Below are 26,559 nucleotides of genomic sequence, written 5' to 3' on the forward strand. Positions count from 1 at the left end.
GGAAACAGTGAATAGCAAACTATGATCTAGCAACGGGCTGAAGACAGCTAAAATTCAGGAAACTTTGAAACAATAAATCTATTTTTAATTTTATCTTGAAACAAATCTTGATTTAATAGATGTGAGGAATCCGGCAATGATTATAGATGACATTTATAAATTGGAGCTGAAATTGTATTGTCCTTTTACATCATTTGTAAGGGTTTGAAACTTTTCCAAAAGTTTGCGTTTTAAGTATTTTACATTTGAAGTAGCCCTATATACAGAACTATTTTAACAAATTAAATATATCTGGGCAATCTAAAAAGGTTGAGAACTGGCCAAGAGCACTAACTCAAGTAGAGGTGAGCTGAGTTTTGGGGATGGGCTAGCTCAGGAAATATCACTAGATGCAGACATTGGTTCACATCAGTACTGTTTAGGACAAAACACTGTACTGTACCATATATAGGAAATATGCTGTATTCATATTCCCTAAGGTAGTGCTCAGCATAACTCTCATTTGCTTAGCTTGCTGCCTTCTTGTAGGAGCCTCAAGTGGGCATTCAAGGTGTTTGGGAATTGACTTAGGAAGTATGACCACTGGTGACTGAGTGGCAGAAAGCCCCAGGAAGCGGGAACTCAATGATGAAGACTCAGCTTAGGAGATGGATAGGAGACAGAGACTTGTTTGGAACTGCATTTTAAAGCTTCTGGTGCAGGCACAATTTTCACTGCCCTTCACAATATATTAAAAAAATGCAGTCATTTACATAGAAAGCACTTGTTAGTCTTCTTGTGTTATCACTGGGCTCACAAAACTCATTCTTCATGACAACTTCTTTTTTTTTCTTTTTCCTAACAACAGTTTCCAAAATAGAAACATTCAAAAGAAAGGACCTTGGAATAAAGTATGATAAAACAAAGCCTGTGGCTGAGATTTCAAGTGTTTTAGGTGAGATCCAATCTGAATTGAAACGAACTCACGGGAGACTCCTGTTTATTTTCATATAAAATGAATTGGATGCAAATTCATTACTGTTAATAGACTGAATCTCGCTGACAGTTTGTCCCAGGGGCACTGAATTTACTAAGTATTTTAAGTCATCCTGATAGCTAATTATTCAGCAAATGAGAATACTTTAAAGACTTTATCATATAAAATGACTTTAATAATTCATGCTTATGGGGAATCCCAGGACGGCTCTCAAGAAGGGGAACACTGTGTGCCTGCACATTTGTAACTGTATTTGTACATGTATTACCTCTGATATACTCATAGCACATCTGTGATCACCTCAGGTTTCTTCCCTGCCTTTTTTTGTGTCAGTGTCTACAAGATGGTGAAGTTCAAAACTGCCTACCTTCAGAAATCTGTTAATAGTTTGCAAGGAATTAAAGACAGATTAAGGTTGAATTTTTCTGGATTAAGTTTTTTTACAGCATTTTTACATGACTAACATGCTAAGACAATAGATAAAACCAGAAACAACTCTTCAGCATCTCAATTGTATTAGGCGATTCTAGTGGTCAGAGAGCTTTGTACAAAGGCAGAGATGCAAAAGTGACTTAGACTTGAAAATGGAAAGTGTTGAGGATAGTTCAGGATAGGCACTGCTTGATTTCTGCTCTGCCGGAGAAGTAAGATGGTGACACTGCACTGCACAACCTTGCAAGTCAGCAACTTGTGTCTGTGTACATAGAAACAGCCTCACAAACTTATATACAGCCTCTCTGTACTTCCATACATTTGAAAGGCATTTGCTTATATACTCTGGGTATAGGTGCACAGATCTGATTTTTAGGTCCCAAAAATAACCCTATGTTGTTCAAAATCTCAAAGGTTTTCTGACTCCTTCTTCCAAGTGCCAATCATGCTCTGTATTCTTGGCAAGAGACAAGGACAGAAGTGGCTTTATCTAATATTCAAGGTGGGATAAGCAAATTAGCATTGTGCACATATTACGTAAACACCTTGTGCCCACTTTTTTTCCCCTCTGCCTACTTTCTCTCTGCTGGAGGTCAGCTTTCTAGACCTCTGTAGACACTTTCTGCTTGGACTGTGTTTTAGGCCAGAAGAATCAGAATAATCTACCTATTTGTATACATCTCTTCATGATAATTCAAAGGAAACACATGGAGAAAACAAATGAGTTATAACTTCCCTTGTCTGAAAAGTTGTTTGTGTTTGAACTGTTAGTCTAACATTGCAGTTTTTGAATCAGTCCTCTTTACAAATCCACAGGAACCACTGAGTGTGAAGCAATCCCTTTACAGCCAGGATTGAAGCCTTACATTCTCATCAGTAAATGTTTCCTCTGAACGCTTCCAATGTAGTCATGATGTGACTCCAGTTACGTGACTGCATGTACAAGCAAATGGGTGAATGAGATTGCCATACCTGGCCTTTAATATTGGCACGAAAAAGATTTTTGGATTCAGGTCCTTACTTGAGGGGAATCTGAGTTCATTTTGAGCAGTCTGAACTTTTCTACACAGCCATAGTATGCTAATCTTTTTTGTTCTGCAGCTCCTACATTGACACAATCCTCTCATGGGCACTGAAAGCTCTGTCATTTTTATAAGCTCCACTCTTCAGTTATGAATAAAAATACTGTCTCACTTTCAAATAAAACAGTACAATCGAACCACTAAGCCCCCACAAATATAACACAGTGTTGTACAGGACAAGTATTGATTACAACAAAAAGGGCTTTTTAAACACCATTAATTCTTACCAATTCCAGTAGTTATTGATTCTGCATCAATGTCATTAGCCTTTTTCTTCGCCACTTCAGCTAGTGCCAATTCACCCTTATCTAGAGCGAGGTAATGGATGTCCTTTGGAAATAAAAGAAAAATAAAAGATTAATCTAAAATGAATCTCATAGGCATAACAAAAGGGAATTTAAAAGAAAGAGGTTCTTCTATTATTTAGATCACAAACACAGATGGAACTGATGAACCTAGCTTTACATTTTAATTCTCTCTCAATGCACATTTATTATCTGACTTGTGCTGGTGAATACAGCATTTCTTGTTAACAATGGATAAAATGGTGACCAATCACGCACTGATAAAAGTGAAGCTGTTGACTTAGTGTATAAATGAAACCAGTCTCTGTGCTTTTAGGGAAATGTTGTTTGGTACAAAAATTAGAAGAGAATTGCTAGAAGAAGGCTCTGAGTAACCACAATGGAAGAACTGGAACTCTTCCCTCAGTTTTAATATTAAAACTTCCACCCAGTGCATGACTTCTGTGGCAAAGCTAATTGGGGTGGGGACTAATTTTTGTTTGGAGGCTGTCATGACACACTGGCTGTGCTTTGACTAAGAGAGAGGTTGCCCTTGTGCTGATACAGGAGGAAATATGAACAGTGACACTTGCTCAGAGGTTTTAACCTCCACACAGGTGACATGGTTCCTGAGGCACTCTTGGATCTCCTCATCACAAATATACAAGGGTTTTTCCAAAAATGTTGTCTAGCATGAATAGTTGCCAATACTCTGTATCCAGGGATAAAAACCAAGGGCTTCATCATGGTGCCCTGTTCAACTGGAAGTCTTTTTATTGTGTGTTAACCTTTGAGATGTAGAACACCTGCATTACTTGCAGCACATTTTACATGAGAATATATTCCTGCTGACAAGTTGCAATCTCAGTGGCCTTGGTTTTCGGTCCCTTGATTTGCAGTCTCTTGGTTTTTGGTCTTTTGAAACTTGAAGTAAAGTTTCATCCTTTCACTCCATTAATGAAGATACAACTAACACTCTTCTCTTCTGGTGGCACAGCCAGGGGCTGCTCTGTGCAAGAACTGAGACAAAGGAAGGAAGGACGAAAACCAAGATCATCAGGCAAAGTTCTTCCCATCCCAGCCCTGATTGCTAAAAGTGTCACCTGTATTCTTCCCTCATTTAATTTAAACAAACAAACAAACAAACAAACAAAAAACAAAAAACAAAGAGAGGACCAAACAGTTATGAGACCATTTCCACAGGAGAATGTGGTCCTGACTGGCAGGAGCCTGACTGTGGAGGAGATGCTAACACAGGTGTGACTTAAAAATGTGCAAGTGTCTTGGAGCAAAGTACTGGCTTCTGAACTTGTTGTGAACTTTGCACTTCCTCTCTTTGTAGGTCTAACATGGCTGTCACAGAAAAGGGCCTGAGCAGCAAGGTATGATTTCTATGAAGATTAAGCCTCAGATATTGTCAGCTTATTTAGATAACAAGAGAGAACCTAAGGGCTCTCCGACAAGTCTGAGCTTACAGAGATTTGAACATATAGGCAGGTTATGTTCAACTATTTTAAAATGCATTCTGACTATGATTGATGCCTCTCTTCTTGTAATTTAATCTAAGGGAGGCATTGTCTACCTCAATGCAGATTTAAATAACAAACCTGGGGAATTGCAATAGGAGCAATTGCAGCGAATGACAAAGTTCGTGCAGTTATGAGGTACATCAGAACATCCGTTTTTCTTTCAGAGCTTGTTTTGGCCATGTTCTTACACTAGAGACGTCTGAAGATGTTATGTACCCACCACTCACTCATGGGGGTTTTGCAAGAAGCAGAAATACAGCAGTAGGATGACAAGGGGCTTTCTGTGAGGCTCCTCATGTTGTTGGCACAAAGAATTTATTTCGTTTTTCAAATGCTCTTGTTCCCATCTCTAAACAAGCTTCAGAAAGAAAAGATGTATTTTTTTTCTTTATAAAAACTGCTAGTTAGACTATTTCAGATAATATTTAAGTGGTTCTCATTCAAATTGTCCACCAAAACGATGTCTTCTAAGAGTTTATAAATCTCTGAGCAGGACAAGACCAGGAAATAAATAGAAGATGAAGGAAAACCACTAGATTACAGGTTGCCTTAAAGAAGGGCAGGGAAACTTCAAGAATTAATATTTGCTACTGATTTTTTCACACCGTTATCTAAGAATTTACCACATTAAATATCACGTCTCCCTCCAAAAACAACGGTGACAATTTTCAGCCGCTTATCAGGAGTTTGCTGAAAGGGCTGTGTTTTATCATTGAACAGCCTGATTACTTTTTGGACACTTCCCTTTTTACCCTCCTCTTTGTGACTCACAGAGCTGGCCCTGGGTGAGCAGAAGTCATTTGAAACACTGATGTGCATTTGTCTATGGGATATTTCTGGGCAACATTCCAACACGTCTTCGAAACACGCGCTTTCCTCATCAGCCCATCGCCCAAGATCTGACACTTTTATTAAAGTGTCTTTTCCTTGCATTTTTTTGCTACCTTTGGTACGTGCGATGGCCTTTTGAATTTTCAGCAGCTGAGAGCTGGAGCATACTACAAAAGGATTTAAAGCTAACGACCCCTGCATTGCTTGATCTTTTCTGTCACAGATTGGATCAGTCGCTGTCCAATAAATGTAGCTGTTGTTCATGATATTATGTCCTTTTCGGTTTTATTTTTTTATTGAACTTTGTAGGAGATGGTAATAATTGATGGACTCAGATGTGACGTGAGGGTAAAGCTTACGGGAGACGCAGCAGTGCCTGTGTGCCTTGTTTTGGCATCATACTAGTGACGCTAGAGCAAGAAGGTTAAGTTGGATGCTTTTCTAGTTTCTTTTTCATTTTTATGAAAGAAATCACACCTTAGATAGCACTCCTTTAAACTTCTTTGCAATCTCAAAAGAATCACGAAGGCTGCAAAGCTCTGTTTTGTGAAAACAAATTTGGCTCAGAATAAACTCTCCAAGATATAGGATGTTTCCTAACAAGTCAGAGAAGACAGGTGTGCGACATGGATCCTCCGTACTTCTCTGTTATACAGAATCATAGAATCACAAGGTTGGAAAGGACCCACAAGATCACCAAGTCCAACCGTCCTCCCATCACCATTGCTACCACTAAGCTACGGTTTAGTAGCTCTCTATCCTTTTCTCTTTCTATTCAATTAGTAATTTTCTTTTCTTTTTCTTTTTGCTTATGCCATCAGATATCCTCCTCAGTCTACTACTTCTTCTCAAAATCCCATAATATTAACAAGAAATGAGGTGGCGTCACTCTTAGAGCCCGCAGAGGTTTTACAAACGGATTTGGTAGGTCTGTAGAACAGCAGTACAAGTAATTGACCTATATATTACTTATTCATACTGCATGTAATTGCAAATACTTTAAATACAGGTAAAGTCAAGTTGTATGCTGTTAATTGCATTTTGACCTATATAAACAATATATACAAATTGTGACGTGTTAAGAAGTGAAGGATGCACAAACCTTGCTTAGCAGTGGCGTTTTTACATTAGTACTTAGAAGGACTGTAAGTTACATGGGTAACTATATTAATGTTTAAGGGCATTGGTGAGATGGGACGGGGAGACGTGACTGTGCAGCCACACTTTGCTCCCTCCCTCCCATGTTAGCATCTTTGCCCCCATCTCCTGACCCAACATTGGTGTCTCCTTGGTGCTGCCATTAGTGAAAGAAGGGCGAGAAGAAGGACTGTGTATGCAATGTCCTCAGCCCATGAGAGGGCCTCTGAGACGGTAGGCCAAATGACACTTACACATGACTGCAGGGCTCACCTCAACTGGGGATAAAATCGGCACTGAAAAACTTAACAGTTAAAACAAGCAAAACAAAAAGAGAGAAGAAAAAGGCAGAGCTAAAAAGAGGAAAAATCAAGGCGGGTATATATAAAACACGTAATGAATTTCCTAAATGCCTGACACTTCCATCACAGTCTTTGATGCATACTTAGAAAAGTTTATCGCAATACTCACATCTTTCTAATTAGATGGAACAAGCCAGATGATTAGAGCCGTGAAAAAAACATCAAAAGGTTCACACAACTTTTTATATAATTAGAAGGGAATTTTCATAACCCATAAAAGTAGGATTTAATTGTGTAATTTAACATACAATTTAAATATCAAGATCAAACTAGCAGGGCAAGTGACTTAATGGGATAAATGATATTAACATCTAGTGTCAAAGCTTAATTTAAACAACAGAATGTCTTCATTATGCAAAAGAGTCAAGCAAAGGAATCGTTCAAAGGGCCTTTATTTTTTTTTAAACAAAGCCCTTTTCCATTGTTTCTTTGAAAACAATGAAATCAGCTGTGGAGCAGCAACATGCTGAGAGACTGGGAAAGCATGACTGGCTTTGTCCATCTGACCTCGCTGTGACATTGTGGTGCAAGATCTTATAAAACAAGAGCCTCCTGCAGAGCTCACACAGAAGACCTTTTAAGAGCTGGTTAATTTTACTTTTGTAGCTAATTAAATGGGAGGGGGCAGAGAGTGCATGAAATGTAAAAACCCTTGGGTTGATGCTGCTGAGCTTTGTTGTTTTAAAAGTACCTGTAGAAGCGTTCATAATTTGTCACTTTTAACAAAACCCTAAGAGACAAACTGAGAGCATTCAGGATCCCCAGGATATGGTCAGCACTTGTGTCCAAGACTCAGCAGTTGTACGTCTTAAAGGAACGGATTAGAAACGTATAAGCTTATTAGAGTGCAAGATGACATTCACACACATCAGGACAGACGAAGAAGGTGAAAGTTCAAAAACATAAACATTAATTCCTAGAAAATAAAGAGTAGCCTTTAGGCCATGCTAGGTAAAACGTCAATGATTCTAAATTGACACGTTTTGAGATGGCAAGGGGCAAGCCAGGTAGAATAACTCTGTCTTCAGTATGTGTCTAAGGCTGCAAATGACACGGATCCTTTTTAATGTGCAAAAAGCTGACAATTAACATCTTGACAACAGCCTCTGTCTCCAGAGATGACTCACCATAAAGAGGTCCCGAGCACCTAGGTCAACAGCTAGTAGAAATGCTTTTTCAAATCTCTGATACCTGCAAGAAAAAGGGAAATATATCACTTGCTGAGGATAATGTAAGACCTGCATCTAATTTTGTTAATGAGCAAAAGTCCTTTTGATCTTCCTCAAAAGCGTTGCCAAAGCTTTACTCGAGTAAAAGGGACCGCAAAACAGTAAGGCAGAACAGTGACTCTCTTCATCTTTTAAAACCTTCATTCTTCAGTCCCATCAGATCTAGTTGAATCTGAAGGATCACAAGCTCTTGTAGATTAATTAATTCATCCTTGGAAAGATTCCACCAATTACATAGATAAATGTTAGCTCCAATAACAGTGGTAGGAAACTCAAAATCCTCTACAGAAAAGACTAACCCCAAATCTTCTGAAGTCCCCAGGGATTTCAGAAGGCTTTATCTCTAGAGATGACAATCTTCTGCCAAGGATGCAATGCAACCTTTTACAAGAACCTCTGAAGTCAGGTCAGGACTCTTCACAGGTGTTTGTAGAAGACTGCATTGGGTTTTGTCATTACAGTGCAGCTATCTGAAGATGATCATCCACTTGAGTCATGCTGAACAGTCATGAATGCCCAGGCACTGCTTTTCCAGTGGGGTGAAGGAGGTGACACTGCTTTGCTCCTATCTCCCTCAGCATTGGCAGTCTGCCACAAGTCCTGAAAGTTTTCTGAAGATCCCATGGTGAAGCAGGCTGTGTCAGTGAGTGAAAACAAGGAATGGAAGAAGAGAGAACCACACACCAACATTACCTGTAGACAAGCTCTGGAAGACACCACCTCAGAATCTCCTAGATGTGCAACAAAGTAGGAAGGCAGCAGCGTAGATGCAGAACTTCCCCACTACCATTAACCCAGGAGAGCTTTATCACATCATTTTGGTGACCACCATTTTGGTGGCTGAAGGTTCACTGAACAACAACTCCTTCCATTAGTAAGGACACGGACTGTTACCTCCTTTCTACCCACAGACCACACACCATCTCCTGGCAATTACAGCAAATACCTACATGGGACAGAAATGCAGTTGAAGGTTGTGTACATCCCCTTATATGAAATGTTTGGGATATTGACTAAAGCAGGAGGGAAAAAGCTATCAGTTGGGAGCTTTCCGAGAATACATACAGCATTGCACTGGGCTTATACCTCTCTTATACTAGATGCAGATAACCACTATGCGACCATCACTCAGTACCAAGAAAAAGTGATCCTGTTTGAACACATTTTCTGCTACTGCCTGTTTTAAACTGTTTAAAAATCCCTACAGAAATGGATTTGGTGAGATTATTTTAATTTGGGAAACTACAAAACAGCCGCCTCTTATTTAGAGTTGTGAAGTAAACGATACCATGCAGAATGACTTCTCCGTTTTCCTGTTATTGGCAATTCTTTTCCTTTTCCCCTGTTCACAGTTCCATAAATTAATCAGTTGTTAATGCTTGAAGTCTGGGAAGGAGACACTTTCTTTATATCCATGGGATATCCCACTGTAATTTTTCCATGACAGAAAGGTGCAGTTTGTGCTCTCTCAGTGTATGCTGTCAGACAGCATCATACAGATGTCAGTATGTATAGAATTCTGCACGTTGAAGGCGTCTTAGGAAATGCTGTAGTTCTTCCTAAGGCTAGCATGAAAGGAGACCTGGGCATCTTCCTTTCCCCAGGTAGGCAAAGGAGTTCCCTATTTTGTCCCATATTGCAATTCCTGCTTCTGTCCAAAGCCCAAGTGGTTCCCTACCTCCCTCTTGCTATAGCCTTATTGCTCTCCTCTCTTCCACTACACATTTAAAATGATTCAGCAAACGGCAAGATAGAGCTGTTGAGGACTCTTCTGCAGGGAATAACATTTGCGACAAGAAGGCATATAATATTTTAGCTTAAGTAGGAAAAGAGACCTGGAGTGAGGAGCCCTGTCCTCCCCAGAGGTAATCTCTGTGCTGTGTCTTCCAAGCACTAATCTGCAGCCCTCCTCACAGAACCTGTTTTAGGGAGGGGAAGAGATGAAGCAACATTAACCTCTTGATCACCAGGGAAAGAACAGTGTCCATTGTCCTACTATGCACATCTATTATCTCTGAAGTTTTTCAACGAGCTTTCTACGAAGGGTTTTCCAGTAAAATGCACTGTGTTGTAATGATGCTTCTAAAGCTTTGCTTTAATTAAGACAATTAAGCACATGTTAAGATATGTGTATCTTAAATAGCAATCATATTTATCTTCTTCTGGCACATGTTTCTTTTCAATTATGAGTTAAATCTACATTCTTAGTACTCAGAGGCAAAATTGGAAACCAAACCAAAACAGGCTTTACAACCAGCTAAAAAAAGTCAGCATCATAATTCTGTTTTTCTAAAGTTAGAACCATACAGACTATTCGAATGACATTCGCTTTAGCAAAGCAAAAATGCTTGCACTAAAAAATGTAAAGTAACTTTTCCTTTTGATTCTCCTGCAGAACAGAGTCATGGCCCAAAAGCTGCCAGTTCCTCACTGTTTCACACAGAATCCAACATTTTTTCCCCTTTAATCAACATATACACTTTGGTCTCATTATGGCCCCTATTCACAAAACTGTGAAGTTAGCTTGTTATTTTCAGAGCTGTACTGAGGGGGAGAAAGGAAAAAAGGGCTGCTCAAGAAATGCTCTTCACTAACCAAGAGAGCTGGAAATAACAATCACAGACACTTCATAAATTATTAGACATGGAATTGCTTTAAAATACGGTGGAGGTTTCAAACAAGGATGACAAGTTTGCATTACTTAGGCAAACTGTATTAAAGCAGCCAAGAATATCCAGGTTTTTTTAAGCTATTCTTACTAGAAAACACTTGTTATTTTGAGTCTTTTTTCATGGAAGCTGCGTTGTTCTTATTCTACAGAAACAACTACAGAGAGTCCTGCCCAGCAGGAGAGAGATCTCAAGCTCATAACACCTCTTTTAAAGGCATGCTTTGTCGTGAGAAGCCTGGTCCTGAAATGCATGTCTTCCCCCCTCTCCTCCACCTAGTTACTTACGCTTACTTCACAATAACTCCAGCAATCAAGACTTACACCTCCCTTAAAAAAAAAGAGAGATAAGGAAATCTGCCTGCAAACCAACTTGTTTGGTCAAAGCGAGAGCCAACAGAAATCTGACCTTCAAGATTAAAACCCACAAACTGAGATTAAATATATGGGTCAGATAGGAAGACATCTCTCTGCGAGCTGCTTAGCACATACAATATGAAATCTAAATTCCCCTCTAGTCATGTAATATTGTTATTACACACTCTTACATGATCTTTCTCCCTATCTTACAAACCTCCAAAAGGTTAGCTGTTAGTGCAGCTATTTTAGGGGCAAAGAAGCAGGGGTATGAAAGCATAACAGGGGCAAGAATGGTGAGGACAGAGAAGAACCCAGATCTCCCGTGGCAGCATGGCTATGTGCATTCTGTCTATGTGCCTTCTGAGAACGTGATATAGCTGAAAAGATGCCAGGAAAGCCACAATTATTTGTTTTCTTTTTAAATAAAGCATTTAAATAATAAGTTTTGCAAACATCTCAAAAGGAGAATTTTGTCATTTGCATGTCACAGCAATGGAAATTCAGATTGGGCACTTAAAGACAGAGATAGGTTTTCCAGGCTGAAAATGGTCAACTTAAAAATATCTATAATACTGAAACACATAAGAAGTCTGGGAACGAGAAAAAAAAAGGAAGATGAAGGGAAGAGAGAGAGCTCATGCAAGCAAGAGAGAAATGCAGTGCAGGAAAGATGGAAACATTTCTTTAGGGACTAGTTACAACCAACAAGCCTTCTTAGACATGCCCATCGACCATGTAAGCATATTCCATGTGCTGGGCTGATAAAGGAAGGTTGCAGCCGTTTTCTTCCTTGTCTTCAATAAGGGTACACAACATTTAGAAAATAATCTGCAGGGGAAGAGCTGTGGCACAAATAACATTTATAAGGCAATCCTTTTTAGTGGAAGAAATTTCAGAGTCCTCCTCATCTCGCAGTCCAATCAAGGGTGATATGCATTCAAAAAGTGAATATTAAATATGCACAGAGCAAACAGAACAGAAAAAAAAAAGAATATTGAAATAATTTACATGCAATCAAACTATGCTGAAATTAAGTTTTAATTGTTCAGTATTCTGTGATGCATATGCAGATTTTAAAGTATTCAGAATATCAATCAAGTGTTTACTTACATCAGGCAATTGTATTTAAGCATACAAAACAGATGATGGAAATATGTTCAATCAGCTACAGCTCCCAACATTTACTGCAGGGTTTATGTGATCACTTTTAATTCAGTTATTTCATTTAATATTTCAATTTAATAGCTCATTCTTTCATTCAATTTCTAGGCATCTTGCCCATTTCTTAAACACAATAATAATAATTATTCATAAAAGAAGCTGTTTCCCATAAGTTCTCATATCAGCAATTTTTGGAACAGAAATGGTTTTCATGCTTTTTTTTTTCACTAAAAAAAAAAAGTTATCTGATATTTTTTTTCCCTTTTAAATTAGACAATATTAAAATACAGAACAACGTCTGTAAAATGACTCTGAACACTGTTCAGTGGAATTCTGAGCCAGAATAATTAGATTATCTGGTTAAAGAATGTAAAAAGTGTGTGGCTAGGTTGCTAAGTGGTTGATTTTAAATAGGAATGGCATGGTTTTTAACCAACTGTTGAACATAAAGCCATTAATTTAGACTTGTAGCTGCACTGCAGAATACAGCTTAAACACCTTCAGGTATACGACTGACAGCCCTGAAATTCTATTGACCTTCAAGGAGATATTTTGAAGTCAAGTTTCAGATAACTCTGAAGGGTGCCCTTCTCCAGCAAGCTGCTCTCAGCTCCCATCCAACGATGGCTGAAGCAAGAATCAATGCAGACTGTGTTTGGTGTTAAGTAGTGCATTTGCTGAATGGCAGAGCGTAACTGCTGTACTTTTGCACCATTTTGATAAAGTCACGCCATTATGCTTCAAGGTTGTGGGGCCCACAACCTTGTTGCCGCCTAAGACATTCTAGTACAATGACAGGAAAGAGCTGCAGAGCACACCAATAGGGCCATGGGGAAACAGCCACCAGATCTACATGTTTGTGAGTCAAGGGCATAATCTTCTAAACTGTGCTCTGTGTATTGAAGCTCTAAATGTCTAGGTATAATGTATACATCTCTTTAGGCCCGAATTTAGCGGAGCATTAACATGTGGTTTACAACCTATAATTTTCTGTGGGTCCTAAACACGGACGTGCTAAGTGAAATACTGAATTTGGGACCTGAGCGACTTGTTAAAAAACCCTTACACAGCCCTTCAAAGGTTGTCCTGCATGGATATGCCTCAAGGAAAAGTTCATGAGTGACTGAAAAAAGTTCAAGTGAGCATAGATATCTGAAGCCACTCGAAAACCTCTGCTACTGGAGCTATACTGCCAAATTAGGTATCTGCCAACATAAGGAAGTACACCTATAGCTTTATAGATTGTTTGCCATAGAACAAAATGCCCTGCACATCAAAGGGTACCCTCTGGTATGGAGCAAGGAAATGCAAAAACAAACCAACCAAATTAAAAAAAATAGGAGGAAAGAGAAAGCTAATAAGTAGAGCCAGACAATGTGACTCCCTGTCCAGAGAAAGCCCGGCAGCGCTGTAACAAGTGGTGAATCTTGAAGACATTCCCAACCTGGAAAAAAAAAGGGATCTTACACTGTGATTCCTATCTTGTAGGACTCGGGTCTAAGAAATCAGATGTGTCTGTGTGAAACAGCTGAGGAGATTCTGGTAAGCAAACACACTTCTTCTCAGAACAGATTTTGGGTTCAAAGAAAAGTTGTTCAGGCACTTTTAAGTCAGATTTTCAGGTGAAGTAAGGTAATTTTTGAAGGAATCTAGTAAGAAGTTAGCAGTTAAACTTTTACAGTACATATTTATAAGAAGCAGTCCAAATGTATGAAACAATTAGAACTAGAACAATTAGTAGCTCTAGCTCTGGAGGTGACATCATTCATTTCCTGCCCTTTTCTCAATTGACTATAAAAGAGCACCAATTTAAAACTATGTCTATGACGGTCCTATGTCTAAACCTAAGAAATATTATTTAACAGATTATGATTCTGCGAACATTTGCTGTACATTTCCCATTCAATGATGGTCAGACTTGTTAGTCTGGGCTCTTGCAGAATGGGGTTAACCATTCAAGAGAAGAACTGTCCAGGAAACAGCATTGTTTTAACATATGCAGAATAATTCCTTTGTACATGCCAAGTGGTCTAGGATTTTTATTACCTATTGCTATTAAAGTCTGGAGAACAACAATTTTTTCCTACTATAACTTAATACTATATGAATTCAAACTAGGATGGTTTATTTCTTTTTAATCTGTATTCTGTTCTTTTCTCTCACAATGTGTACTTCCTTTGAATTTCCCACTCTCTGTACTTCCTTTTTCATACTCATTTTCCTTCAAGCAAAAATATTTTGTTGCCATAGCAATATTTCCTTCTGTTACAATTTCTTCACAGAAGGTTTCCTTCGGGTTTCTCTACGTTGGGACTAATACACACCCAACAACCACCACCACCTCCTACCAAACCCCTCCATTCCCCAACCTCCTACCACTCAGCAACTTCTCAACAGCCTACCTTTATCTTTAAATACAGACACACTCCAACATACTCTTCCAAAGTACTCCGGGCTAAAAACAGATGTTCATTAAAAATGCTGATAAGAGTCAATGACACCTGTTATTTCACATTCATTTTACTCAATCCCATCTGTTAAATCCTAGCCTTTATTGCACTAAGTCTTTTCTCTTCTTCTGTTCCAGCTTTATACCTCTTACTCTGGTGATCATGTAAATTTAACAGTGTGCCTTGAAAGTTGTATTTTATTGAGCAAACATATCAGCATGTCTACACACTAAACACAGCTCTATAACAGAGGCCCAGTATCATTGCAATGGTTAAGGATGAGTTGCTGCGTCTATTATAAACCTGTATTGTATATGTATGATATCTCTGCAATTTCAATCCACAGCAGATGGAAATTTGGTATTAAAGTTAGGAAGAACATATCCTTTTCCTCCTTGACTTTCCACAAAGTGCTGGGCCAATTCTCCCTCATGCCTGATATTAGATAAGATGCATGCTCTTAACGCTAAGAATTCTCAGAGAAAATATATTAGCTCAATATTTTCTAAAAACTGGCTGCCTAAGGATAAATAGCTATTTATAAAGTCCTGTTGCAGGACCAAACTTTGAATCACCCGTTGAGTTACAGCTCAGTTACAGCATTACTTACATATTCTGTTTAGGTTTGTCAATAGCAATACTTTATCTTATACTAAAATAATGCAGTGGGAATGTTTGTACAATTTCCACACAAAAGAACTCCAATACAACAAATACAGACAGGAGAGCCAGAAAATACACTTTGTAGAACTCTGTCATGTGAATTTTGGCATATTTTTGGGGAGCAAATGGAAACTAATTACGTTTTGCTTTTTTTTTTCTTTTCTGTAGGATATCACATACGAGAACAAAAATGGTAAGAATGACCATTTGCTTAGACCAAAGACAAATCTAACATAGCATCATACCAATAGGTAGGCACCTAGGAGAGAATGTAACAACTAGGCAAGCCTAAGGAGATACTTACTTTAGTAATCCTCGCAATTTGTGGTTCAGTGACTCTGAGCTATAGGTGGTTTCTACGCTGGTATTCCTCAGTGAATTTCTCTTTCCTGTATCTCCCCTTTGAACTCACGTGCAGTTCTACCGTCCATAACATCCAGTGGCAAGAAGCTTCATAGTTTAATTACATGCTATGTCAAGAATCACTTCATTTTGAACCTGCCACATACTAGTTTTGCTTGATGACCCCTAGTTTTTTGTTCTAGAAGAAGCAGCGACACTCATTTACTGTCCTCTTTCTCCCTAACACTGATGATTTAATAGATCTGTATCTCAGTTGACTCTTCTATAGCTTGAGGAGTTCTGTTCAGTCATTCCCTGCATGTCTTTAATCACCCCAGCTGTCCTTCCTACAGCTCTTCGAGCTCTCCTTTTCCACATTACTTATGTGTATGGGTCTGCTATACCCAAGTTTGGTGACTTCTACTCAGTGAGACACTGATCTTTTACTCTGTTTCTTACCTTCTATTGAATTATCTATCTGCAAAAAGGTTCTCTTGCCCTATGATATCTTTTTGTCTTTAAGACATTTTGGTGAGATAAATTCCAAAAAGGTCTTCAATGGCCAAATGGTTGTAAAAAGAAATGCCCCTACCCACTTCTATCCTGGTCAACTGGCTTGAGAGGAATTTCAAAAGAGATCTGTGTGCCTACCAGGTTTCTGTATCTGTCTGTGAACCCTTCTTCAAATATTTTTTTTAGGCTTTGTACCTCAATCCATCTATTACAATAACTATACCTGAACACTTACCTTTCTGATAACTGGCCAGTAATAATGAGATAGAGGAGCTAGACATTCACAGTGCAAATCATTTCGTTTATCTTCAAATAGCTCATTTTTACATGGCTAATCAGGTAGGCTTCCTTTATAGTTAATTGACAGAGATAGGCAGACATTTGATTCTTCGTGCTTATCATAGATATCTTCCTTCAGTGGGATTACTCATCCTTTGGGTGCCCACATCCTTCTGCTAACCACAGCACAGATAAGTGTGTAGGACATCCAAATGCTACATGATTGAGTTCAGAGAGGTGAAGTGAGCTCCCAGGGTGCTACATTCAGTTATTGGACAACTGACTATTGCTGACTTTTCTTCTAAATTTTACTTATTGTACCCTTTCCTTAAGAAGTTCTTAAGAACAATAAAAGGGAGCTCTGCATTTGAGGACAGGGGTCAAGGGTTATATGACTGTTCAATTAGCACTTCTTGGAGGACACTGAATGCAAGAGGGAGAATAATAAGAAAGATGAAGCTCTTCTAGGAAAAAAAAACAATTTTTGCAACAAAGAGATTACAGATTGCCAAGGTTTGTTCTGTTCTGATCTCACGAGCAGAGCTTAAGACGGAATATTGTCAGATGGTCCACAGGAAAGTGAATGGTGATGGTGGGATTCAGGAAGGCTCTGAATATGAATGGAGAAAAAATGTCATAGTAAAGAGATGAGACATGAATCAGTGTGGAAAGACTGCAAGGAAAAAAAAGAAACAGCTTAAATTAAGGTTCCTGGTCAGGACCTCAAGAAGAGGTATTTGAGCGTCACTCCGGAAATCATCATCAGTGACTATGTTGTTGAGGAAGGAGTAAATGATGACAGTGACATATAACGAAAAGCTGAGGCTTGCTTACTAGGGCAGCTTAAATATGAAGCTATATTGGTAAGAACTTATTCTTGGGTTTTCATCCACAAATATGGTACTTTTTTGTATTGTTTTCACAATTGATGTATGCCCAAAGCCCCTCAGACTTTAGGGGACTTGCACAGTTGTACAGAAAGAAATGTACAGAAATACTATGAGGGCAGATTATCAGTTACATAACACAGCACAACAAAATAATGGTTGCCATTTGCACTCAGCTTCTAAAAGTAGTAATACTTAATACGTTAGCCAGCATGTGGGAATAGCCTTGGCACAAAGAACATTAGTCCAGTATGGCTATTTTGTTTTCCTCTCATTTTTTTTTTTTAAAGTGCAGCCTCAGGGGTGGGGATGAGGCAGAGATTTGGAAGAGTTCTGACACTTCAGACCACCAAGCAGCCAGTCAGTCGTGGCTGGGGGAAGTTGTTCCACTGCAGAGTAGCTCTGGGACTATTCTAAATGTGCCAAAAGGGCCACCTGTCCCATCCTCCAAGCAATGTCTTCCATCTGGTTCAGAAGAATATCTTGGCCCAAATCTCTGAAGGAGTTTTCTTGCATTTTGTCTTCAAGGGATTTTGTTCTCAAGTAATGATGTCACGTTATTTGCATTTTTTTCATGATAGTTTGCTCAATTTTTTTTTACATTGTTATTGTCACTGGAGAATTAAATCCTGAAGCCGTTCCTGTGGCATCAAAGCATCTAACTGAAAATGAAACCTGTTGTGGAGGTGGTTTAATTAAAAAAAAAAATCATTAGCAACATAGGATGAAGCAAAGATATTCTAAACTTTTCCTGAGATTTAAATATCTCTTTAACTAAAAAATTATCTAGTTCCATTGAATAGGTGCCTTTATTTCATGTTTCACAAACGGGTCAAGAAGCATGACCAGGGGATCTATTCATGTGCAGGTCCATCACAGCCATTGAAGTTCTCATTTATCAGTGCCATGGCAATATGAAAACCTTTGGTTTTGATCGTTCTGGCAAGATGACAAAAAATGACTGTTCAAAGTTCTCTCCAGAAGGTGCTACTTTAGTCAAAACGCTGCTACTGAACTTACTCCTGTGGAGATGAATTCTGCTCATGTGGCCACCATAGAGAACCTGACTGACATCAGTGGTCATTTTATCTGAAGGCATAATTTAATGCCTAATAGGTTACCTTATGAATATAAAAGACATTCTCAGTCCTGAATCATGTCATCATTAATGTTTATACATACTTCGTGACACACTATGTACCAATATAATTATAGATTCTACTTTTAGGGTGCTCTTTAAAAGGATCATAAAAGCTCTTTGCTGACTTTGTCCCTCAGTTCCATACAGTTGGCAGCAAATGGGATGAGGAATTACTATGAAGTCTAGGCATTTTCTCACCTTTTGATTTGGGGGTCCTGTTTAGGATGGAACACTCGCGGTGCACACCTACTTTGCAGATCGCAGTTTAGAGATACAAGAACCTCTTACAAAGGGTTAGTTCATACTGTGTAAGTGATCTTGCTGCAGAGGGAAAGAGCTCTATTTTAGTTTCCCAAAGGTTGTCTTGGAAGTAAGCGATAACTACGTCAAATAATCATGTCAGGTAGTATAGTGGTGCACTTCACAACTCTTGAATAGCAAAGTGATTCACAAAACCCAGTACTGGCTAGAAACATATGTCCCTTGATACTAAGGATCACCTACTTTCTCACCTCCTCTATTTCATGAATGTTCTGCCAGCATGCAGCTTAATTCTTCTTTGCATTTAACCAATACTGAATACTGAGAAGAGCATACAAGACTTTTGAGAAGATCTATGAAGGAATAAAACCAGTAACAGCAGAAACACATCATCTTCAATTTTAGACTTGGACAAAGCAGAATATTTCTGTGAATATATTCAAAATTATGTCAGTAGATGTGATCAGAACTGCACTTTACTCTTGAAAAAGACAAATGCATTATCCCGATATTTAGAATAGAGCTTTGCTTCATAAAGAATCATATTTGTCCTTGAAGCTGGTGGAAGAGGGGTGGATAATGGAATTATCAGATTATAAGGTCCAAATGGTTTTGATTTTAGTGTTTTTCCATGAAAAAAAAAACCCAAAAAAACAAAAAAAAACCAGATCCTTAAATTGTATGTTCAGAAACACATGAACAAAACAGCAGAAACATGGAGCTGCACATTCTAATTCTCCAACTTCCCAACTGCATTTCAGCCTTTACTTGCCAATCCAGCCTTTGCTTCCAGCTCATGGTATGTTATTTTTTTCACTGTCTGTTTGAAAGAGGCAGAAAGGTTTGAATAAAACAGGGCAGGCATGTGTTTGTACCTGCGTGTGTGTGTTAAACAAGCAAGATAATTTCATGCATTAGAAAATATGGCAAGTACAATTTACGAATGCTTGATCAGAGTGAAGCAAAGCCATGAGTCAGCGATGCCATAGTTAACGAATGAAAGACTCTTCCATCTCATTCCATGTTCTGTACATGGCCAGATGAGGCTGTTATACAGAAGCAGGAGGTGGTTGTGCAGCCACTCCCCCATTACACAAATACACTTAGTAGGCAGTGCACAACAAAAGGGTGGGGGCAAGAAGGTTACAGCTCCCAAGGCTTCCTAATAAATCCACCTCTGCTCAACATTTTACATAATGATATAATGCATTATATTATTATAGGTAGTGACATCATAATAAAATACAGGAATGCTACTCAAGTGGCAAGGAACACCTAAGATATAGGTTTACATTTACAATTCAGTTCCTGTATTTTTTAATTATAGATAAGAATTTAAAATGAAAATTATTACTCATTCTATAAATACTGTTGTAATGGATTCTTGGCATATAATTAAGAGGCCTTTAATTTTAATTCTGTATACTGAACGCCTGTTTTTGGAGATATTCCATATTCTTTATTCAGGACCTATGCCAGCGAAGCTCTGTATCTCTATTTTAGTAGAAGCTGATGATTATGCCCATCTCAGGCTGCTGCACCATGTTCTAACCCATCTTGTACTACAGCCTGTAGTTACAGAGTGCCTTCACATGGTTCATAGGACCTACCATCACACTGTTTTTCTTTTTTTCTAGAAACTGATGGTAGAAAAATACTTAGCCCATAATCTCACTGATAATGTGAAAATGGATGTTGCCAGTTATGTTCAACTATATATAAAACCTTTCAGACTGCAGTAAAGATTAAAATCATTGGCTCATGATTATTACGAGGTGAGGATAGCCTTTTTGAAAAGGTGACTGCATTTCTCAATTCTAGTAAGTACAGACACTCGTACCTTAAAAAATACAATAACTGGCACCTTTTTGGCAGACTCAGCAGGCAGGTCAAAGATTGTCTCAGCATGTAGAATGAATTAATATTTCTCTCCCAAGAGCGGGTCCTTCTAGAAAAGGCTTAAGGCAGATTGGTGGGGCATTCAAAAGAAAGCCGGTGGGGGGGGGGGGAGGGGGTGAACACTTCTGTTTATCTGAGCATTTTTCAGATTTAGATCTAGAAACATACAAGCATTTTAATATTTTAATCTTGTATTAAAAACTACACCCTCTTCTGTCCATTCCTTATGCTTCTGGTCTCCTCTGCAGCCCAACATACACTCTACACTGTCTTATTCTCTTTTGATCTGTACTACCACTCTACTCTTTTGTATTGCTCTGTTTGGCCCCTTATCTGTCTTTAGTCCTTTGTCCTCATTTCCCTACCTTTTGCTCCTAACCCCTCTTTCCTCACCTTTCCAAACCCCCTTCCGAGTTTCTGGCTCTCAGTGTCTTTCAGTTCCTTATCTTCTACATTTCCCTTCTGTGAGTATGTTGCTTGCTTTTTTCTGAAGCCCAAAGGAATTGTGGAAGATCCTACAGTATTTCGGAAACACTTTTTCATTCTCAGCCGTACAATTTAGGAACCACTGTGTTTCCTCCATCCCTTGCTGCAACAGGGAACAAAGTGATCATTTAGCTTTTAAGAAATGTTCACAAGAGGGCAACAAATGTCCCCTAGTGCTGCATCAAACTAGCAGTGACAATTCACAGTGCATCTGCATTCAAGCCTTCTTGCTTTTATTTTGCTATATTATTTTGTTTAGTCCTGCATACATATCGTGTTAGCACAAATTCACTGTGAAAAGATTCAGTAACTATTTGTAACTAGCATGCAGGTATTTAGTGCCAAGCAAATATGGCTAAAAAAGAGAACGGATTGAATAACAAGGCTTGAGATACAGAGTGTGTAACTGACTTTAAATGCAGCCCTCCTGGCATCCACATAGAGTTGCCATTTCTAACAAACAGGTAGAGGGGAGACTACTCAATTTCCACTGTCCTGTTGGGCAAGACATGGTGATCCAAAAAGACAAGAGCAGAACTCTCTCCACACTCATAAATGCAGACTGGCAGGAATGGCTAGCCTTGCTTGGCTCCTCAGAGAAGGTTATAACAGCAGAGGCTGTAGCTTCTGCATGCCTAGACAAATGAGTGAGCATTGTGCTTCCCTATGATTTTCCCAGACACTGGGAGAATTGGCCTAGATGACCTTCTCTCTCCCAGAATCATCCAGCTGGTTCACCATTTCTCCAACAAATCAGCAGCACGGTCAGTTTAGCCTACATTCAAATAATTCTGGTCACTTAAGAAAACATCTAAAAGGAAATAAATACCAATTAAGGCACAGTCACTTTAATACAATAAAGATCATCTCTGGACATGATTTCCTTGCTTTATATCAGATAAATCTGCCATTTTTGAACATTTCATTTTGTACTTAGATTATGTCTTTTCAGATAAGCTTTAAGCGTTACCATCTGTTCTGCAGCAATCACATGATCCTATCACTTTGATTCAGTTGAATACAAATCCCTTTGACAACAGGGAAACAGCAAAATAACATTCATTTGTTCCAAAATACTGCATAAAGTAGATTCTTACAAGGCTGCTTTATAGTGGAGGTAAAAGACACGGGGAGACTCTCCTATACATCTCTGGTCTGTGTCCCATATTGTCCAGGCAGCACTCTGGCACTGAAGCTTCTTGTCTGCTAAAGAGATTGAGACAGCATTTCAGCTGTGTTGAGCAGCCCCAAGGGCTGGAAGCTCAGCCAGGGCCCCGTGCCTCTGCATGCCTGCTAGCATTTTGAAGCAAATCCTGAGTCAGAGGGAATACACCTTTCTCCAGCAGATGTAAGTGCACTATAGTTACTACACCTCTCAGCAATCTCTGAGGCATTCTTTCCGCGTCTGTCCTCTGCAGGCAACTGGCCCTCAGCCACTACAGTTGGCCACGGCAGCAACAAACCTTCCCTGCTGGTTTCTAGGACAAAGGCAAAGGCAGAGATTGAACCTGGTATTGTGGCCACATCTATGAAGAAAACTCCAGTAAGGGCTGGTACATATTATGCAAATATTTGGAACACTCTTCTGCTTAGAATAATTTCCCATGGGTATGGACCCGTTTAGCAGAAAGCTGATCCTGTTCAGACTCACTAAAAATTTATATGACAGGATAAATTATTTCTGTTTAAGTTTTGGAAGAAGCGTGTATTGTACCATCAAAATAACTTGCAGTTCCTGGCTTTGCATACATAGACAACGTATATGATTTGGCTGGCACACAGAAAAATGAAGCATTGCAAGTCTCACCATATCCATCTAGACCCCTCCTCAACAAGGCTCTACAAACATTTGGGTTATTATTCAGAACATAATTTCTCCATATTTTCACTCGATGAATGATTCTCGGAGGGAACGTATCATTTGTATTTGTGGCTGAACACATGAAAAGATCAAACTGCTGCATATTGACAGTTACAGTAGATCAGAATTTATGCTATTGATGTACCAAGGATACAAGGAAAAGAAGAGCAGTATATCAGGGTAATATAAATTCTAACTGAATTTGGTATGATGACTTCTCTAGTGTTGTATAATTTACTGGCACAGACTTTTAGATCTTAAACTGTACTCAAAATGACTGGAATACAAATTTATATTTGAGACCTCTCAGGTTGACAATGACAAAATGCAAAGACAAAATGTCTTGGATCAGACATTGCTCATTTGCATCTATTTAAACTTGAAGTTTTCTCCAAGCCTGTAAGTTGTTATAACAGTTAACCTGCAAGCAGTTGGTGAATCTCTCAGAAGCATGCTATCTTCTTTCCATCAAGCTAAAAAGGAAAGTTTGATTCATTTTAAGTGCATTGATGACAGAAGAGCTCTGAATAGCATTTTATCTGCAATACTGTACTTGAAAGGAATGAAGTGCAAGTTAAAATAACAGTAACAACGAATGCATTTTTTTCAGGGGTGGTCCTCTTGGAAAACGTTAACCACATTAAAGTAGGCAGTTATTGAAATATGCAATTAATTTTAAGTTGATAGAAGTTTAAACTGTCATTCACCTGAGCAGGTGGTGGAAGAACCTTCTTGCATATCTGCTGATGGGGTCTCTGTACTCCAGCACAGTTGTATCCAAGAGGGGTCTTGTTGGAGCATAAAAGGTTCCAAGGCTTGCCTCAAGCTGTGCTGTGGAGTTTAAGTAGAGCAGCAATGAAACAAGTGAAATCGTTTCAATTACAACAGGTTGTTCATGTTTGCAGTCAGTCAAATTCTTCAAACACTGCTGAAACACAATGTTGTTGTAGGATAGATGAAATTAAAATATGACAGCTTGTACAAACACAAATGTGCATATTAACTTTCATTTTGAGGCAGAGTTGACAATGACTTTGAGCAACAAAAGCTGTCAGAAAGATGAAAAAGTTTGTAACACATCAAGTTCTCACCAGAACCATACAATTAAAAGTGACTCATAAGAAAAATACAGTTTGAACAAGTTTGTCCAGTAGAGATCAACTAAATTATCTCAGATTTTCTATGTCCTCTTAGGCAGACAACAATGAAGTTCAGTTTTTCAGGGATCATTGTTATATCTTAGGTCAGCAGGTGACAGAACCTTTCTTTTGATGGCCTTGAGGTCTAAGGAGCCTCCTTCAACCAACACTTCTTCAAAAACTTTAAATAAAAGGGTCTGAAAACCCTGAGGGTTTGACTCTCCTGCAGTGTGCAGAAGAGTCAACCTCCCTTGTCATCAATAAAATAAAGCCCTTTTGTTACAGAAGTTGCATCTGCTTTACTTTCTGACTAGTATACTCCACAGGTATAGCTCTGAGCCATTTTACTACATGTTTCTAATACAGAATCATAAATAATACAGGAAAATACATAGCATATATTCGTGTCCCCTGAACGTGTCCTGTGCTTAGTTGAGATGAAATATAATAATTATATTTATGCTACATGACTTCTGCTTAATAGTCAACACATAGTATGAAACTTTATATACAGAACTGCCTTCGTTTCAGCTGGAATTGAATTATTTTCTCCAGAGTGTTTGGTAGGATGCTGTGTTTTTGGTTCTAGAACAAAAACAATTGACTGAAATTCAGAAATAACTAATGAAGGTCTCACTCCTAAGTCACAGGGAGAGTTTACTATGCCAGCATTGGTTCTCCTGTCAAGACAGATACACAAATTGCTACTGCTAATCAGAATTTTGTGTGAGCTTTAAAAGCAAAATACAACCAACCTATTGTCTCATTAGGTAGAGAAGTCTCCCTGATTTGTTGCTATTAACATTTGTCTGAACTAGTCTTTTCTGTATTCAGTGATAAAGGTTCTTTATTTCCAAGCATAGTTACATTCTATTTCATTAGGTTTGATTGCACTAAATGTGCTAATAGTACTGTGTTAGAAACACAGGCAAACTGTTAGTAAATTAGGTTTTGTGTTATCTTACTGTCTAGGTTTATGATAAGCTGAACTTTAAAGGTATTTTCTTTCAAAGCAGCAGTCAATTTAGATTAAGATTGAATACAGCGGTACCTTTGCAAAAACAAGCTGTACTTTCTTGCCATTGCTGTTTTCTTGACAGCATGTTTTGTACTTCAGAAATATTCCAACCTAGATGGAATATGAGTAACTACCAGCACAGTTATAGATTCATTAGATAGCCCAGCTTGATGTTGAAGGCAGAATAAAGATCTCAAGGATAACTGCCACATCACTATAAATAAAAGGCCTCACTGGGTTTTCACTAATAAAAAAGAAAACAAATTACTATGCCAAATTTGTTAGATTCACACAGAATAACTCCCGGACAGAATAAAATTTCGTCTGCTGTAAACAGTGTTAGGGAGCTGCATGGGGGGAAACACACAGACATCTATTTATAACGGGCATATTTTTTACAAGAGTTTCAAACCCAGCCTTTTTCATGGGTCCTTTAAAAAGCATGTTTCATTTAGAATTGATATGCTACGTTTGCAATGCAAGGAGTTTTTAATCAGATCCCCCAAACACGACAGTTGATGGTTTGGCAGCAATGTAGAACACTTTGGAGTTTTGCTATCATCAAACACACCAGAACCCTAAGTATTCTTTCTGGGCACAAAAGATGCCTGGTCCCCAGCTGTCTGCCTGCTAGACTGGAGGATAACACCTTCACTAAATCAAGGCACTTCAAATCTTGAAGTCTCTTGAGTTTCAAGATACACAGCAAATCAAGAGGAAGGCACCACACCAGGCTTCAGCAGAGACAAGGCTGAGCCTAAAATTCATCAATTCTTGTGAGAGACCCCAGCTAGTACTGCAGGGGGGCAGGAGATTACTGCGAGGACAAAAGCTATAATCCTAAAGGAGGCAGCAGAGGACAGTGTATTCAAAGCCTTCGGATCTTGCAGCAAAAGAGTGACCCTTCACAAGCACCTTAACAATTCCACTCAAATCCTGTTAAAGGAGAGTTTCCCTGCTTATGTCAGTGCTGTCTCAGTATGAGTACATAACAAACATTTGAAGCCTGTGTTAACTAGCATTGGTCTGTGACCAAATTTGTGTAACACAATAAACTTACAGCGTATATGAGATAGTGCTATACGCGTTAAGTCATGCCTGTATCACACATGTGTTGAAATAATGTGCATTTTATTATCATTCTTGGTAGAAACATTAACTGAAATTCAATCAACACATTAATCCAGACTTCATTGAAATAATTATTTCTAAATACAACATTTGATTAGGGAGTGCTATGTTCAAATGGCTGACTATTCTCCCTATTGTCTTTTTTATACAGTCAATAAATATAACATCATAATCCTTATAAGAACTACAGACCCCAGAAAAGCACATTAGAAGTGCAATCAGTCTCTTACCTTCTCTGTCTGGTGTAAGCTTTTGTTTAAGCAGGTGATTGACAATGGCACTCAAGCAGATGTAACACTGATGGCCCATCGTGTTCCAGTTCATGGTGTTCAGGACGTTAATTGCCTCATGTATCTCATCATAACGAATGTATTGGTGGATGATTTCCACAAGGCCCAGCTGTCCTCTTGTTATCACACCTTTTTTAGGAAACATTAA

The 26,559-nt window shown here is 38.7% G+C and overlaps 1 protein-coding gene across 1 annotated transcript in view; it reads right to left on the reverse strand.

Moving 5' to 3' along the window:
- The window catches only part of LOC122161166 (WD repeat containing planar cell polarity effector), a 137,745-nt gene that overhangs the window by 30,490 nt on the left and 80,696 nt on the right, over window positions 1–26,559 (reverse strand). The window contains exons 13-16 of the mRNA XM_042820356.1: window positions 26,352–26,540; window positions 23,541–23,664; window positions 7,761–7,824; window positions 2,718–2,820 (exon numbers count right to left, since the gene is read on the reverse strand). Of these exons, the coding sequence (XP_042676290.1) occupies window positions 2,718–2,820; window positions 7,761–7,824; window positions 23,541–23,664; window positions 26,352–26,540 (480 nt within the window). The remainder of the gene's footprint in view (window positions 1–2,717; window positions 2,821–7,760; window positions 7,825–23,540; window positions 23,665–26,351; window positions 26,541–26,559) is intronic.

The sequence above is a fragment of the Centrocercus urophasianus genome, unplaced genomic scaffold (assembly GCF_019232065.1).
Source record: "Centrocercus urophasianus isolate 14NV4802_14NV808 unplaced genomic scaffold, USGS_Curo_1.0 seq_10, whole genome shotgun sequence".
Lineage (NCBI taxonomy): Eukaryota > Metazoa > Chordata > Aves > Galliformes > Phasianidae > Centrocercus > Centrocercus urophasianus.